At 45.4% G+C, this 17,048-nt stretch overlaps 1 protein-coding gene across 3 annotated transcripts in view; it reads right to left on the reverse strand.

The window, feature by feature from the left end:
• NOS3 (nitric oxide synthase 3) overlaps positions 1–17,048 on the reverse strand; it is a 1,079,476-nt gene that overhangs the window by 430,042 nt on the left and 632,386 nt on the right. For all 3 annotated transcript variants that reach the window (XM_086940927.1, XM_086940926.1, XM_086940928.1), the window contains exon 11: positions 11,106–11,185. In XM_086940927.1, the coding sequence (XP_086797053.1) occupies positions 11,106–11,185 (80 nt within the window). The remainder of the gene's footprint in view (positions 1–11,105; positions 11,186–17,048) is intronic.

Here is a 17,048-nt window from a genome sequence, read left to right on the forward strand (position 1 = left end):
GTGCATCTCAATCAATCAATCAGGAGTTTGTATAGCATGCCTACTCAACCGTGATCGTCTCAAGGCGCTGGGGGCCGGGCTGATGATCCGTCTGGGCATGGAGGTTGAGTCGAAGAGGCAGTTCTTGAGATCCATCCTGAATTGGGACAGGGATTGCCTGAGGTGGAGCGGCAGGGTGTTCCAGATCTTGGCGGTGAGGTAGGAGAAGAATCTTTCTCCTGTTCTGGGCTTGTGAATCCATGGGATGGTGGCCAGGGCAAGATAGGAGGAGAACATTTTTCTGGTAAATACATGGAATGAGAGGTGGTGGTTCAGACATGCTAGTCCTACGTCGTGGAGAGCTTTGTAGGCATGTGGAGGAGCTTGAAGGCGATTCTCTGGTTGACTGGGGGCCAGTGGAGTTGTGCAAGGTGTTCTGTGATGTGGCTGAAGTGAAGGATGTCGAGGACCAGTCTGGGTGTGGCATTTTGAACGTTCTGTAGTTTTCTGAGCTGTTTCTGGGTGATGCCGGTGTACAGTGCATTGCTGTGATCGATTCTGCTGGTGATGAGTGCATGGGTGACCGTCTTTCTTAATTCTGTGGGGATCCATCTGAATGTCTTTCAACGCATGTGGAGAGTGTTGAAGCAGGATGAGGATACCGCGGTGACCTGGCGGTTAATTGTGAGCGAGAAGTACAGTGTGATGCTGAGGTTACGTGTGTGGTCCATGGGGGTGGAAGGGGTTCCCAGTGCGTCGGGCGGTGACTGAGGGAGCAGGTCCCAGGATGAGACCTTTTGTCTTGTCCGAGTTGTCCTTGAGGCAGCTGTCTTTCATCCAGGTGGTAATGGCCTTCATCCAGGTGGCAATGGAGTAAGACCTCCGACCCTCAGTCTAGGTCCATTCTAACCCTGCAGCTCCGCTGTGCCGTCTCTTGCCTCCAGACCCTAACCTCCTCCTTGGGAGGTTCGAGGCTGCTGCCCGCTCCTGCGCCTGCTGCCCGCTCCAAATGGGACCAGGCTGCCTGCAACCACCGTAACCTTTCCCAGCCATTTTTTTTCTTAATTTTTCCCTATTTTGCCACTGGTATTGTGCCCATCTGTGTCTTGCTCTAATTCCACCATTGTTTTTATTTTCTAGGGCCTGCCTGTTACGTTCGTCTTTTGCTGCTGCTGCCCCTGCGCCTCCCCCTCGAAATTCTCCCTTTCCTGCCTCCCAGCTACTCCTCCCACCCACATCCCCTACTTAATGGGGCCACTACGCGGTCGCGACGCTGGCATGCCAAAGGTAGGCCCGTCTGCGCCCGTCCGTAACCCGCCCGCGGCCAGTGCCAGGAACCCTGGTCCTCCCACTACGTATCGCTACGACACCATCACCCTCCTTGCACTCAACCCTGGAAGACTTAGAGAATTCCAACAGGCCTCGCCGAACATGATCCATAGCCAGTTCTCCTGCCTCCACTGCCGCCAGACCCTCACCGCCACCCTGGCCTCCAAGACCACCGCGCAAGCACCGGCGACACCCCAAAATGCATCCTCCTCAACGTACGCTCCATACACAAACACGCCATGGAAATCTGGAACCTACTCGACTCTCTCTCGCCTGACATCACCTTCTTCACAGAGACCTGGACCAACCCATCCTCTGCCCCCAACATTAGCACCACCATCCCAGATGGATACTAGATCCAGAGGAAAGACTACCTCAACCACTCAGGAGAGGGCCTCGCCATCGCCCACAAGAGCATCCTCTGCCTCACCACCTCCAGCGAAACCTTCCCCTCCGCCGAGCACCCGAACTTCTAGATCCAGACCACCCCCGAAGCCACACTCCAAGGAATCCTCGTATACAGACCTCCCGGCCCCCGAACACCCTCCGCCACCACCATCGCTGACTTCATCGCACCCCTCGCCATCGCCTCAACAAACTACATACTGGAGATCTGAACTTCCACCTCGACAACGCCTGCTACCCTAGCTCCACTATCCTTCGTGACAACCTCGCCAGCATCGGACTTAAACAACTCATCAACACACGGACCCACAGAGCAGGCCACACCCTCGACCCCATCTTCACGGCAGGAAACAGCGTCCAATTCAGCCACACAACGCAGCCGCCATGGACTGACCACCACTGCGTACACTTCACCTTCAACAAACCCAAGGCACCCAAACCAGCCCCACGCCCACCATGAAGGAACTGGAGCAAGGTTACCAACGAGCAACTTAACTCCACCCTCACCGAGACAACCACACCTGGGCACCCGACGCAAATGACACAGCCAGAGAACTCCACACCTGGATCTCCAACTGTGCTGACGAGCTCGCCCTGTTATGCAACCCCAACAGACAACGCCCCAGGAAAGCCGCCTGGTTCACCACTGCTCTCCAAGAAGCCAGACGCACCTGCAGACATCTGGAGTAGAACTGGAGAAACACCAAGACAACCGAAAACCACACCACCTACAAGGACGACATGACGGACTACCACAGCCAGATCAGAGCCACCAAGAGAAAATCCTGGCCAACTCCACCAACTCCAAGGAACTTTTCAGTGTCATTCAAGAATTCACCAACCCACGCAGCGAAGCCACAGCCATCACCCTATCCCAAGATCTCTGCCACAAGCTTGGAACCTATTTCCACCTCTCGATCAAAAACCTCTACGACAACTTAATCGACCATCCACCAGGGGCCACAGACGGGTCCCGCCCCCCAGAAACACCAGACAATTTACCATCTTCAACTGGACACCGATCACCGTCGAAGACACCGCCTCAACCATCAAAAGCATTCTCTCTGGCCCTCACCGACCCCTGCCCCCCTCACATCTACCAAAGAGCCGCAGCCACTATTACACACGAACTACAACGCACCATCAACATCTCTTTCAAAACAGGCACCTTCGCAGATGACTGGAAGCGTGCAGAAGTCAGACCCCTGCTCAAGAAGCCCACAGCTGACCCCACCGATCACAAGAACTGTCGGCCCATCTCACTCCTCCCCTTCGCAGCCAAAGTTGCAGAGAAAACAGTCAACATGAACCTGACACGATTCATTGAAGAGAACGCTGTCCTCGACCCGTCCCATTCCAGATTCTGAAGCAATCACAGCAGAGACACCGCCCTATTTGCCGCCACAGACGACATCTGCACCCTCCTGGACAAAGGCCGCTCCACAGCCCTCATCTTACTCGGCCTATCAGCGGCCTTCGACACCGTCTCCCACCGCACATTAATCAGCAGACTACACGACGCAGGCATACAAGGAACAGCCCTGGACTGGATCCGATCATTCCTCACCGGAAGAAGCCATAGGGTCAGACTCCCACCCTTCCTTTCCGACCCCATGAAAATCACCTGTGGAGACCCACAGGGTTCATCACTGAGCCCCACTCTTCAACATCTTCATGGCCCCCCTCGCAGCCATCGTCCGACAACATGGCCTCAACATCGTATCTTACGCTGACGACACCCAGCTCATCCGCTCCCTCACCAAAGACCCCACCCCTGCCAAACTCATCTTCCAGAAAGGAATGCAAGACGTCACCGTCTGGATGACCAGCAGCTGCCTGCAGCTCAACACCAAAAAGGCAGAAGTCCTTGTCCTCAGTACCACATCTTCTGCATGGGACAAAACCTGGTGGTCAACCATCCTCGAAAGCCCACCTACCCCCTCAGAGCACCCCAAGAACCTCGGCATCGTACTTGACTCGTCACTCACCATGAACCGACAGATCAACGCCGTCACCTCCAGCTGCTTCAACACCCTCCGCATCCACCGCAAGACCGTCAAGTGGATCCCCTTTGAGTCAAGGAAGACAGTCACCCACGCTTTCATCAACAACAGACTGGACTATGGAAACGCACTCTAAGCCGGAATCGACAAGTCTCTACTCCGCAAACTCCAGACAATACAGAACACCACCGCCAGACTCGTCCTCGGCATCCCCAGACACGAACACATCAGCCAACACCTACGAAGTCTCTACTGGCTCCCCGTGGAGAAAAGAGTCACTTTCAAAATCCTCTCCCACGCCTACAAATGCCTTGACAACAACGGACCCAAATACCTCAACAACAGAATCAACTTCTATGTACCCAAAAGAAACCTCCGATCTTCCAACCTCGCACTGGCCGAAACCCAACGCAACCACAGAGCCAGAGTAGGCAGAAGATCCTTCTCTCACATTGCAGCTAAGACCTGGAATGACATACCGGCAGACATCAGACACCTTCAGGAAGACCCTCAAGACCTGTCTCTTTGGCTAAACAGATCTGCGGACCCCCCCCTCCCCCCCAGCACCTTGAGATCCTCACCGGTGAATAGTGTGCTTACAATTCCCTGATTGATTGATTGATTGATTGAATGGCATTCATCTCGCTGTGAAAGTTGATTCTGGTGGCTGTGGGTTCTTTGGTGAGGGAGAGGATCATCTATGTATCGTTGGTATAGGAGGCAATGTTGAGTCTGTGGTTTCTGACAATGGCTGCGAGGAGGGCCATGTCGATGTTGAAGAGGGTTGGGCTCAGGGAGGAGCCCTGAGCAACTCCGCAGATGATCTCTGTAGGTTCTGAGAGGAACGGAGGTAGTCTGACTCACTGTGTTCGACCGGTAAGGAAGGACTGGATTCTGTCCAGGGCCTTGTCGCGGATGCCTGAGTCATGGAGTCTTGAGGTTAGGGTGCGGTGGAAGACGCTATTGATGGTGGCTGAAAAGTCTAGTAGGATGAGGGCTGCAGTTTTGCCATGGTAGAGGAGGGAGCGGATGTCGTCGGTGGCAGCAAGGAGTGCGGTCTCGGTGCTGTGGTTATTTCGGAAGCCAGATTGAGAGATGTCCTGGATGTGGTTCTCTTCGATGAACTTGGAGAGTTAGGCATTGATGGCGTTCTCGATGACCTTGGCTGGGAAGGAGAGGAGGAAGTTGGGTCTGAAGTTTGTGAGTCCTGCTGGGTCGGCAGATAGCTTCTTCAGCGTTTTTCCAGTTGTCGAGGAAGGCAGTGGTTTCAATGGAGCAGATCATGGTGCAGCAACACTCTGAGGTGATGGAGGTGGCTGCTCTATGAAAGATGTGATATAGGCAGTAAACAGATGGGGCGACGGAGTGGATGCTCTTCATGGTCTTGAGTCCGTCGTCTGTGGTGAGTGGAGTCCAGTTGAGCAGGGTCTGTTGGGGTGTAACTTGATTGCCTGCGGTAGTGACGTGAGTTGTGGCAGGGTGTGTTCTCGCCATATCTACAGTCGAAAATTAGCTATGATGCTTGATGGAGGCCTTTGCATCCTTGACTTTCACGAGCTCTATCCCCATGCAGTTCCTGTGACCACAAGCTTCTTTCTCCTCATCTGCTGCTCTGATCGGTGCCTGTCCTTTTATACACACAAGAGGCATGTGAACTCGCATAGAAGCCCCCTCCCGTTTGCCCCCCCCCCACACACTAGCGGTGGTGCAAAATCGCAAACAAATCCGCGATTTCGCAGGGAAATCTGCGAATACGCAGATTTTTTGCGAATTCGCAAACCGCTGATTCCCAAAATTTGCCCATACTTAGTGTAGGGGTTGTGCTGAGGATAGATTTAGGGTTTAGAGTAGTGCAGTGGTGTTTTTGTAGAGTAGAGGGTCGTGTTGATGGTTTAATTAGGGTTTATGGTAGTGCAGTGGTATTTGTGTATTGTAGGTGTGTCGTGCTAGGGTAGTGTTTTAGGGTTTAGGGTAGTGCAGTGGTGTTTGGGTAGTGTAGGGGGTCATGCTGGGGGTAGTGTTTTAGGGTTTAGGGTAGTACAGTGGTGTTCGTCTAGTGTAGGGAGTAGTGTTTTAGGGTTTAGGGTAGTGCAGTGGTGTTTGGGTAGTATAGGGGGTCGTGCTGGAGAAAGATTTAGGGTTTAGGGTAGTGCAGTAGTTTTTGGGTAGTATAGGGGGTCATGCTGGGATAGATTTAGGGTTCATGGAAGTGCAGTGGCGTTTGTGTAGTGTTTGCGGGTTCATGCCTGGGGTAGTGTGTTAGGGTTTAGGGTAGCGCAGTGGTGTTTGGGTAATGTAGGGGTCATACCGGGAGTAGTGTTTTAGCGTTTAGGGTAGTGCAGTGGTGTTTGGGTAGTGTAGGGGATCATGCAGGGGGTGGTGGTTTAGGGTTTAGGGTAGTGCAGTGGTGTTTGGGTAGTGTAGGGGGTCCTGCCGTGGGTAGTGTCTTAGGGCTTAGGGTAGAGCAGTGGTGTTTGGGTAGTGTAGGGGGTTGTGCTGGGGTTTAGTGCTTTAGGGTTTAGGGTAGTGTAGTCGTGTTTGTGTAGTGTAGGGGTCGTGTTGGTGGTTGAATTAGGGTTTAGGGTAGTGCAGTGGTAGTGCAGTGGTATACACTTTTTATTCACCCCCATAACTGACAGTCCATGATTGGATTATCTTTTCTTTAGTAAACCCTTATCCCAACTTGTCTCCCAATCTGAGATTGGTTCCATCCTAATTTCTGATCATGCTCCAGTCTCTGTAGATTTTGACCTAATCCCCTTCTCCCCTCATACTCGTAGATGGCGTTTTAATAATTCATTATTGTCGGATCCTAATTTCACAGGCCAATTCACATCATTTGCTTCCGAATTCTTTTCTATTAACTCTACTCCAGACTCCCCTCCAGTAATGATTTGGGACTCCTTTAAGGCTTAAGCTAGAGGTTTTATTATAAGTTTTGTCTCACAGAAAAAGAAAGCTTTCAAGATCAGGAATACCCAGTTATTGACTGACATTAAATATCTTGAACACTCATACTTTCGCACTAACTCTGAACTCTCCCTGAAGAAACTTATTGAGGCAAAGATTGCTTTTAATAAGTCTTCTACAGAGGCTGCTTCGTCTTACCTCTTAAAAAGTAGCGCTCGGTATTACGGTGGCCAAAATAAAATGGGTAAACTGTTGGCCAATTACTTGAAGATTCGTCGAGAGCGAACAAAAATTGACTCTATTCGTACAAATTCTGGTACTTCTTTATTCAAAGATGATGATATTCTCAATAAGTTTGTTTCTTTTTATAAGACGCTTTACACACCGGAACTGCAACCTTCCCCTGCTTCACTTTCTTCTTTCTTTATCTCAATTCCTTCCCCCTCCTCGCATGAAGGGGATTTTTTCTCTTTGGAATCGGACATCACTCTCTCTGAGATTAAAAATGCTGTTTCAAAATTAAAAAAAGGGAAAGCCCCTGGCCCTGATGGCTTTACTATTGAATTCTATACTAATTTTGCCTCTTTAATACTCCCACACCTTTTGTTACTTTATCAATCCTTTGTGACAGATGCTTCCTCTTCAGGTTCTTTTCAAGAAGCTATGATTTGTTTAATCCCCAAAGATAATAAAGATCCCTCCCTTTGTAAGAACTATAGCCCGATATCATTAGTTAATTTAGATTATAAGACTTTAGCAAAGATTTTTGCTCTACGTATTGATCCTATTCCCCCTAATATTATTGGTTCCGAACAATCTGGTTTTGTTAAGGGTAGACTTTCCTCGGATAACTCTAGGGTTTTCTTCAATATTCTAAGTAAGGCCTCTTCCCTTAATTATCCCATTGCTGCTATAGCACTAGATGCTGAAAAGGCATTTGATAGGATCGGTTGGGAGTTTATGTTCAAAGCACTTCAATGGATTGGTTTCCTCCTAAATTAATTCCTCTATTTTTGTGAATGGAAAATCCCCTGACTACTTCTCTCTCTTTAGAGGGGTTCGTCAAGGTTGCCCCTTGTCCCCCTTATTATTTATAATTGCTTTAGAACCCTTTTTAATGAAAATTTGATTCAATGATAATATCGCGGGCTTTAAACTTGGTTCCGCGCACGTTAAAATGTCTGTCTATGCTGATGACATTCTTCTTTACTGTTCTAACCCTTCTACTTCTCTTCCAGCTTTTCTTTCTTTAGTTGATACTTTTTCTCACTTGTCCGGTTATCGACTCAATTCGGATAAATCTGAAATTCTCCCTTTAAATATTTTTTGTTTAAAACAAGATTACATCTCTACTGGTTTCTCTTGGAAATCGTTTAAAATTAAATACTTAGGCTTATGGTTCTCTCCTACCATTCCAGACACATTGAAAGGAAATTTTGATAATCTCTGAGAAACACTATCTACTTCTATTGACCGTTGGCATCTCTCTTTCTTTCTTGGTGGGGTCGCCTGGATTCTATTAAAATGATGCTTTCTTCGCTAATTCTATATCTTTTATCTATGATTCCGATCCATATCCCCAGTTTTTACTTTAAAAAAATTGATTCTATATTAGGCAAGTTTCTTTGGAAAATAAGTCTCCACGAATTGCCATCAATGCTCTTAAGGCTGATTAACTTTCTGGTGGCATCAAATTTCCCGACTTTAAATCTTATCATCTTGCCTTTTGTTTACGGCAATCTTCCCGTTGGCTTTATCATGATCCTGCTCAGGATATCCACCCTCCCATTTGGCTAAATATTGAGAAATCCTTTATAACCCCTTATCAATTCACTGAATCTCTAGCTTTTACTAATAATATTTCTTCCTTTCGTCCTCAAGTGATCTCCCACACACATAAACTGTTGAAACCTCTCCTCCCATCTTCTTACCCTGCTCTTTCCTCATTAGATCAACAACCTATTTGGCATAATCATCTACTCCGTATCAAAGGCCGTACTATTTTTGGGAATTCTTGGAGATCCATGGGTTGACTTTGGATTTCTCAATTAGTCTCTAATAATCTTCCTCTTTCTTTTTCGGATCTCCAATCGCAATTTTCTTTGCCCTCCACTTGTAAATCCCAATATAATTCTCTTCTTCCTTCTCTTTTGCAATATTTATCTTCCTTATCACCTACTGTAGATGTTCCGGTCAAATGCTCTACGCTATATCCGCTATTATCCATTAATACCTCAGCCTCCTCTCTTTATAAACTTTTATTTTTTACTTCAGTTTGTCCTAAAAGCAAACCTGAATTGGCCTGGGAAAAGGATCTGATGGACTGTTGGTCTGTCACTTTTTGGGACAGATTATGGTTAGAAATTCATAAAAAGTCAAGAGCAGCCAATACATCTCAAACTCTATTTTTTATCTACAAGAGCCTTCTCTTCACTCCATTAAAACTAGTCTCCTTTTCCTCAAACCTCTCTTCAGCCTGTTTGTCTTGTCAAAGCCCTTCCGCTGATTTCAAACATATGCTCTTTGATTGCCCCTCTCTTTCCCATTTTTGGTTTTTGGTTTGGTCTCAGATTAATAAAATCTTCAACATAAAATTCCCTTTTTCCATTTCCAACATCTTTTTAGGTTCCTTATCACCCTCCTGGCCAAGCCCTTCTCCCAATCCCTCATTAGTTGACTTATTATTGGCAATAGCTCTTCACCTAATTACTTCTAATTGGAAACAAAATGACAAGGTTACTTTTAGGGCATGGTGGAATGCTGTTTGTTTTAATCATAGATTAGATACTTGTATTATCTCCCCTATTTCCCTATGCATTAAGAGAGATCTTTTCTGGCTCCCTTTAACCTCATATCTTACTGATTTGGCCTCTTCTAACTCTCCTATAGTTAACCCTCCAGATGAAGTTAGGAAACCCCCTTGAACTTTCAGTTGTCTCCTGTTATTTTATTCCAGATAACTATTTGTTGATATACTCCTTTATTCCTATATGGTTTTATGTACTCTAATACTCCATGTTTCGTATTAATCTTACACTTGCATATATTATTGATTTACTCCTTGGTTCAGGTATTAATTTTTATTATATTTTAGTGATTTTTATTGATCTCCCCCCCTTTCCCCCCCCTTTCCTCTACATCCCTTCATTTATTTCCCATTCATTTCCAATTTATTATAACTATTTTTTGCATTGTAATTCTCCTTTTTCTGTTATTCTTACCTATGTATGCTACTTTTTATTGTTCAATAAACTTTAAACTTAAAAAAATAATGCATGTTGTGCATTGCCCTGCACTACCTGGTGTGGGGAACAGTAGGGGGCACCATAGGTACCACCAAGTTCAAAATGCACAGGCCCCTACACAAGGGGGATCCACAATGGGCACCCAAAGTACTTCCCTGCCAGCCTTTCAATGGTGATTGAACCGCCATTGACAAGCTGGCGGGAATGCAGCATACAAATCTGGTGGGCAGTGCCTGCTAGGCACCACCATCTTTTTGTGGATGCGGGTGGGTCCGATAGGTGATCGTAACGATTGCCTTTGTCAGACACGTGGCAGACGGGCTTTCCGTCCACCAGGCCTGCCATCCTGATATGGCGGGCGGAAAAAAGCCTTCCAATGGCGGTGAACCCGCCACCGGCAGCCTGCTGGGGGCGGGTTCACCGCCATCGTAATCACCCCCAATGTTCGAGCAGACCCAGGACACAACTTGAAAAAAGATATTATCTGAAGGGCAGTCTCAAAAGCAAAATTAATGCCATATGTTGTAGGCAGACTTGTTTTATGTATCACTTGATTTAATACTTATCATGTAAGACTGTAAGAGGAGGAATAACTGACACTACTGGTTCACGAAATTATTTATGCCTGTGAGTTTAGTTTACACACTTCTTTTTTAGCTCAGTAAACCACACGTAGAATTGCTTTCACTCTCCTAAATAATGCACTAACCCAAAGTTTTTGTTCAAGTCTATCCCAAGGAGAAGACAATGTGCATTCTAGGGTGGGGAAGCTCTGGATATTCTGGGTACATTCACAAGTTCGCTAGTTTGTGGCTATTCACAAACACCTTTCTAGCCTATTTCCACTCTGGAAATGGTCATAGATTTACCCCTGTGAAGGGCAGTAGTAAATCCCATTCCAAGCTGGGAATTTATTGAAAACACCTCTAAATGCTGCGGGCGTAGCAGAAGGATGGGAACAATATTTCCCAGTGGAAAGCAAATGCACACATAGGAAATTATTTCCCCCTAAGCAATTGTACACTGTATAGCTGCACACACGTGGAATATGCCTTTGTACGGACGAATGTTGAAACATCATAGATGATTTCTGCAGGTTTCCAGGCTTGCTGTGGGAACCCTTTGTGCATTCCTAGAATTCAGAAATGTGTATCCATAATAGGTTGCAAACGCGCAGGTGCTGATGTTAATAGTTTTTATGAATCAAACCGTTAAAGAATTGTGATGTACTTACTTTGCCACCTCCTTGAATGTCTTCTTCCGGGTGATGGCGCTGTTTGGCTCTTTCCAGGTGTGGGTCCGCCAGGGATCCGGCTGGAAGCAGATATGAAAACAAATGAATTGGTTGTTTTAGCAAATATAGATTTATAGGTAGGTAACAGTGAATCTCACCTGCTTTTCACTAAGGAGTTCTGCTTGACATCAAATAGATAATAAGAGCAAATCTTGAGTTACCTATGATGCCACAGAGAACTCAGGTGAAAAACATGCCCTTTAGCCATGGTCATCTTTACAGAATGGTATGTTATATGAAGCAGTGCTTAATTTGTAAAAAAAAACATAAGTGCCAGAGCTCTAGTCAGGAGGCCTCTACAGCTTGCACCACCCATTACCACTGCCAGCATTGCCAACCACAGAACCTACACAGCTACTAACCAGCACACTGCTACCAGTGTGACAGTTCAGACTAGTCTAGGCCCCCAAAGCTATAAAAATAGCTTTGACTGCAGGTATTAGTTGTTTTTAATGCATAGTGAATTAATAAACAATTGCGGTTCTGCTCATCTCTAACTATACAAACAGCACCACCGTATGGCTGCCGTCATGATTGCCAGTGTTGACAATTAAGTGCTGGTGCTGAGCACCGGAACCCACTGGCTCAAATTAAGCACTGATATGTGGGTTGCAAACCCATCAGTGCTAACTTAAGAGCAGGTAGTTGCTGTTGGGGGCCACCAGCACTCATTTTTGGGGACCAGCATATTGACCGTGAGCAAGAGGGAGAAAAATATACAAATGGGAAAGGAGGGCGATTTGAAGAAACATCTATACTTCTGTTAGACCTTTTCAACGGGATTATAAATACAGGTTTAATCCCTGAGTCATGGATGAACACCAATATAGTGGTGTTCCATAAAAAGGGCAAGCCCACGGAAAATCCGGGTTCATATAGACCCATATCTTTAATACAGCATGGTTTCATTCCAGGTAGGGGAACCACCGATCATATCAGACGAGCTATCACGTTGTTTGATATCCATGCTGCCGGGGAGGGAGGGGTCGCAATGATCCTCCTAGACGCGGAGAAAGCTTTTGATCGTGTCAGAGGGGAATTTCTGTGGAGCGTGCTCGCTGAAAGGGGGCTTGGACCGAGGTTTATGAAGGCTATCCAGGCTATGTATGTCACCCCAGCCGCGAAAATTCAAATGATGAGTGAGAGTTTGGATAAGATCTACATTACGAGGGGGACAAGACAGGGATGCCCATGCTCACCCGTTCTATTCGCACTATATATTGATCCTCTAATACGTCAAATAATTAAAAACACAGCAATCAAACCGGTAGTCACAAAGGGATTTCAAACAAAAATCTTGGCATACGCCGATGATCTAGCTGTCATTACTACTGATCCCGAAGCGGCTATGTGAGCAGTGGTGGGCACAATGAGTAAATTTGGTAGACAATCAGGCTATCGCTTAAACGTGGGTAAGATGCAGGTGCTCTGCTTCAAGAACATAAATAAGTCAGACTCCAGATTCGTTGACTCTGTGGTTTACTTGGGGATAACGATCAACGCACAGCTGGAGTTGATAATCAGAGACAACTTCATTCCTCTTATGAAATCCATGAGGGAAAACCTGAAAAGAATGGATACACTACAACTTTCAATAATAGGTCGTGCCAATGTTATCAAAATGACTATGTTCCCCAAGGTGTTATATAAATTCCAGTCAATCCCCTTTAAAATAGAGGGGAAAATTATCAAAGAAATAGAATCCATCTTTATGAATTTCTTGTGGCAATATGGAAAGGTTAGAAGATCCATGAAATATATGTCTCTGCCTCAGGAAAGGGGGGATTGGGATTGCCAAACCTCAGATACTATCATTGGTCTTGTCTTCTTACGCAGATGGCTATATTATTCGATCCAGCGGGAAGCAGCACAAACTCCCCGAGTAGACAAGATGTGATCCCATTTATCTTTGAATTGCTACTTGGCAGTGAGGCCGCTGGGGTACTATTAAGGAGAACAGAAAGAAGATATTACAGTAAGTCGAGACTTAAGACACTCGAAGGGATATGGGGGGTCTGGGTAGCAGCTCAGAAAGCACTGCCAATCTCTAAATACAATCACCACACCCCACTCTGGAACTCGGGCCTCTTTCCTAACCTAAGTAATGATGGGTCTTAGAGACACTGGGCGCGGCAGGGTATCCTGACACTGGGGCAAGTTATGGTCAGGGATGAGTGTAGAACTCTGGAAGAACTAAGACAAAGGCACTCCCTCCAGGGTATACAAGATTATAAATACGCTCAGGTGGTCAGTACAATCAGATCAATAAGGCCTGTATCATCTTAAAGGAGAGGTGTAAGATTTTGGATTATCTGAAGGGGGTGAACCTAGAATTAACGGTGTGTATAGGTTGTTTTTGGAAGAATCCCAGGACGATATGGGCAAAACTGAGGCAGCCTTGGCTTCAAAACTGGAGGTTCCGGACATTGACCTGGACAGAGCCCTCGTAATGGATAGAAGATTCCTACGCTCCTCCAATTTAAGAGCTCAGCACTTCAAAACATTATTTAATCTCTAATATACCCCCTCTAAACTTTATGATTGGGGTAAGAGGGAGAACAGCAACTGCCCCAGATGCTGCAAAGGTCCAGCTGATATTATCCATATGTTTTATCAGTGCGAGAAACTTGAATCAATTAAAACAGAGATTGAATCATTCTGGTCAGGGCTGCTGGGTGCTCAGATAACCTTGTCTCCGACACTCATGATTATAGGATGCCAAAGCAAATTGAAATTAAATATTGAGACTGAAGCTTTAATCTTTATCTCCACAGCTGTACTTAGAATTTTAATTTCAGCAGCTTGGAAAGATACTGAGGCCCCAACCTTTCAAATGTGGTTGTCCAGACTATTGGGAATATATAATGTGGAGGCGGCTTTGTATGAACTCAAGGGTAACAAATTAAGAGAATTGGGGATGAAGACCTGGGCACCAGTGGCTGCTTGGCGTGCTAGTAGATTGTTGCAAACTCATTGATTTTCAGGATTATGGCTATGGCAATGCTCTTATCTGCTATATTCTCTTCACATCTTCTTTCTGTTTGCGGTAGCCGGCACAATGTGTACAATACCCATATCAATATTCATATCAATAACATTAACTACTTCATGATTTACAAGAATTAATTCAATCAGATACTAAGCTATGCAATTCGACAACCAACCTCTACATGACCTTTTTATTGTTAATTTTGGTGGTTTGTTTATATTGTATCCTGTCTTTTTCATTGAAATCATGTATATTGTTTTCTTATTATGCCACATGGATTCTCAATAAAAAGAATTAAATTAAAAAAAGGGAAAGGAGGGCGAAGAAAAAGACAAAAACAACAGCACAAAGGGAGAAAGCAGAGACCAGTAACAGTGAGATAAAGGAGCAGGGAGTTTCTGGTCGTGGATTAAAGAGGCCTGTGGTGGATTCACACTATGTGGCCTTGGTATTCAGTGACTGTTAATAGCACCGCCAGAGCAGAACTTTAGGCACTGGCACTCATTCTTTTACAAATGAAGCACTGAAACCCATCCACTGTTGAGAACAGCTTTTGCGAGATGTAGCATTTTAAACAAAGAAATAAGCAAAGACTGGAGGAGACCGGCTCCACAACTGAGATGGTGACATCATTGCAGAGGGTAACAACTTTCACTAAGCTAAGCTCTGCAGCTGTTCTGGTGGACCATCTTACTCACAGATGATGAGGAAAGAATTACTCTTCAAAATGCCAAGAACTATAGGCCTGTCCCTGTGAAGGGGGTGTAGGTGGACCATTTTACCCCCAGGTGATTAGGAAATCATTACAATGAGTGTCCCTGTACAGGGGGTGTTAATTCCACCTGAAATTAATGATACTTGGAATCCCATTAAATTTGAGGGTCGGTATGAGGAAGGATAATGATTTCACCCATGGTATCCCATGAGCAAATGAGTCACTACTGCGATCAGCGGCTCTGGGTCAATTCACCAGGTAATGATACTAACATTTTGGAACCTGTTAACTTCTGATGCGATTAGGATCAGAGTTCCCAGCCCCTTTGGGAATTAAGAGCCTCACATGGGGCCAAGGTGCAAAGGAGAAAAGCAGAAAGACCGTTTGCAGTAATCAGGGAGGAGGTGAGTTCATCTTGGCTTGACCAGAATATTTCACTTTTCCCACAAGGACTACGAAAGTGCCAATTCCAACCTCTGTACAGATCGCTGGGTCCATGAAAGTTGACAACCCCACAAACAGTGAACACCAAAATAACTCTGGATTAGCACCAACATGTTATTAATGTAGACAATGTTAGCGAATTACAGGTTCTATACTTGATCAAGCAGCTGTACGTTATAATGAGAATGGGAGTTTAACAGAAGCTTGGCCAGTTAAGCGAGGGGTAAGGCAGGGATGTATCCTTGCACCCTTGCTGTTTACGCTTTATATTAACAATTTGGGAGACGCATTAATTTCATCTTGTAAGGATATCCCAAGAGCTGGCTCAAAAATGATCCCTGCACTATTATATGCAGACAATGCAGTTTTAGTTAGCAAGAACGGCAAGAGGGCTACAATCCCTTTTAGATTGTTTTATTAATTTTATGGACTCTCTAGATTCATTTACCAATTTTAAAAATTCGCACTCTATGTCAATAGGTGGTGGACGGGCAAAGAAGGCCAAGTTTTTCTGTTAAGGGATGGAGCTCATCAAAGTTCTAGCCTTTCCATATTTAGGGATACTTTTTGACGACCGAAGGTCTTGGGTTACGCAGCGTGCTCATAAAAAGAATACCCTTGCCAGGGCATCTGGGTCACTGTTAGGGTTTGCAAAATGGTTAGGTTCTAAACCACTCTGGGCACTCATGAAAATTTATAACGCTAAGTGTGTCCCAATGGTGCTATATGGGAGCGAGGTATGGGGTTACACAGATGTTAGCGAAATTCAAACAGCAGAAAATTTCTTTTTATGAAAGTTGTTGTCTCTCCCAGCTTCTGCTGCAACTTTTAATATTCATGAGGACCTTGGTGTTGGTTATATTTTAGACCAGATTGCTGTGGCCCCATTATTAGGTTGGTTGAGAATCTGGGCACAGCAGCCACCTAACCTAAACCAATTGATTATCAAAGATTGTTTGTCTTCAGACAGAGCCCTTGATATCCAGTGGATCCGTTATATTAAAACCCAAATGTTTTCACTGGGCAGCACTGATTTGTTCACGAACCCTAGTGTGTTGAGCAAAACGGCTATTAAAGCCATAAAGTCTCAGTTCCTGAACAGGGCAATGCTAATGAGGTAGGAAGGGGAATTGGTAAAACCTTCAGTCAGGAGTTTTGTAATGCTGAGTATAGGGAGGAAAATTCAGCCGTTCTTGACCTATATAAACAAGCCATATCATCTGTTTGTTCTATTAAGGTTCAAGTATAACATGCTCCCATGGCTATTATCATTCCCAAAAGGTTTTTCCAAGGAAGGGTCTTTGGGGCCCTGTCCTTGTGACAATTTTTCTGAGCAGAATACCTTACATATGGTTTTCTTCTGCGATTTTTATGTTTCATTACGTAAGAAGTTTATTTTGCCATTGTTAAGGGGCTGTAACTTTGAGCAAGTTAGACCGGCATTGGCCTATCTGCAAATGCTTGGGACCCCAGTGGTGTGTTTTGGAGTAGCTAGTTACATCACAGGGGCCACCAGGCTAAGAAACAAGGTACAGCTGCAGCAGTAATTACCCTTCACCTCTTTACCTATAGTGATTTTTAAACAGAAAATTTGTGGCGTGACGATTTAGCTGATGAATTATTGGATTTTAAATGGTGAACTCAACGGGTGACAAACTTTTTAATTTATATATTTGTACGCCAAGTGTTCTTTCTTTGATGGCGCTATGTATTATATATGTGGTTTATGCACTAT

The sequence above is a fragment of the Lissotriton vulgaris genome, chromosome 10, assembly GCF_964263255.1.
Source record: "Lissotriton vulgaris chromosome 10, aLisVul1.2, whole genome shotgun sequence".
In the NCBI taxonomy this organism is placed as follows: Eukaryota; Metazoa; Chordata; class Amphibia; order Caudata; family Salamandridae; genus Lissotriton; species Lissotriton vulgaris.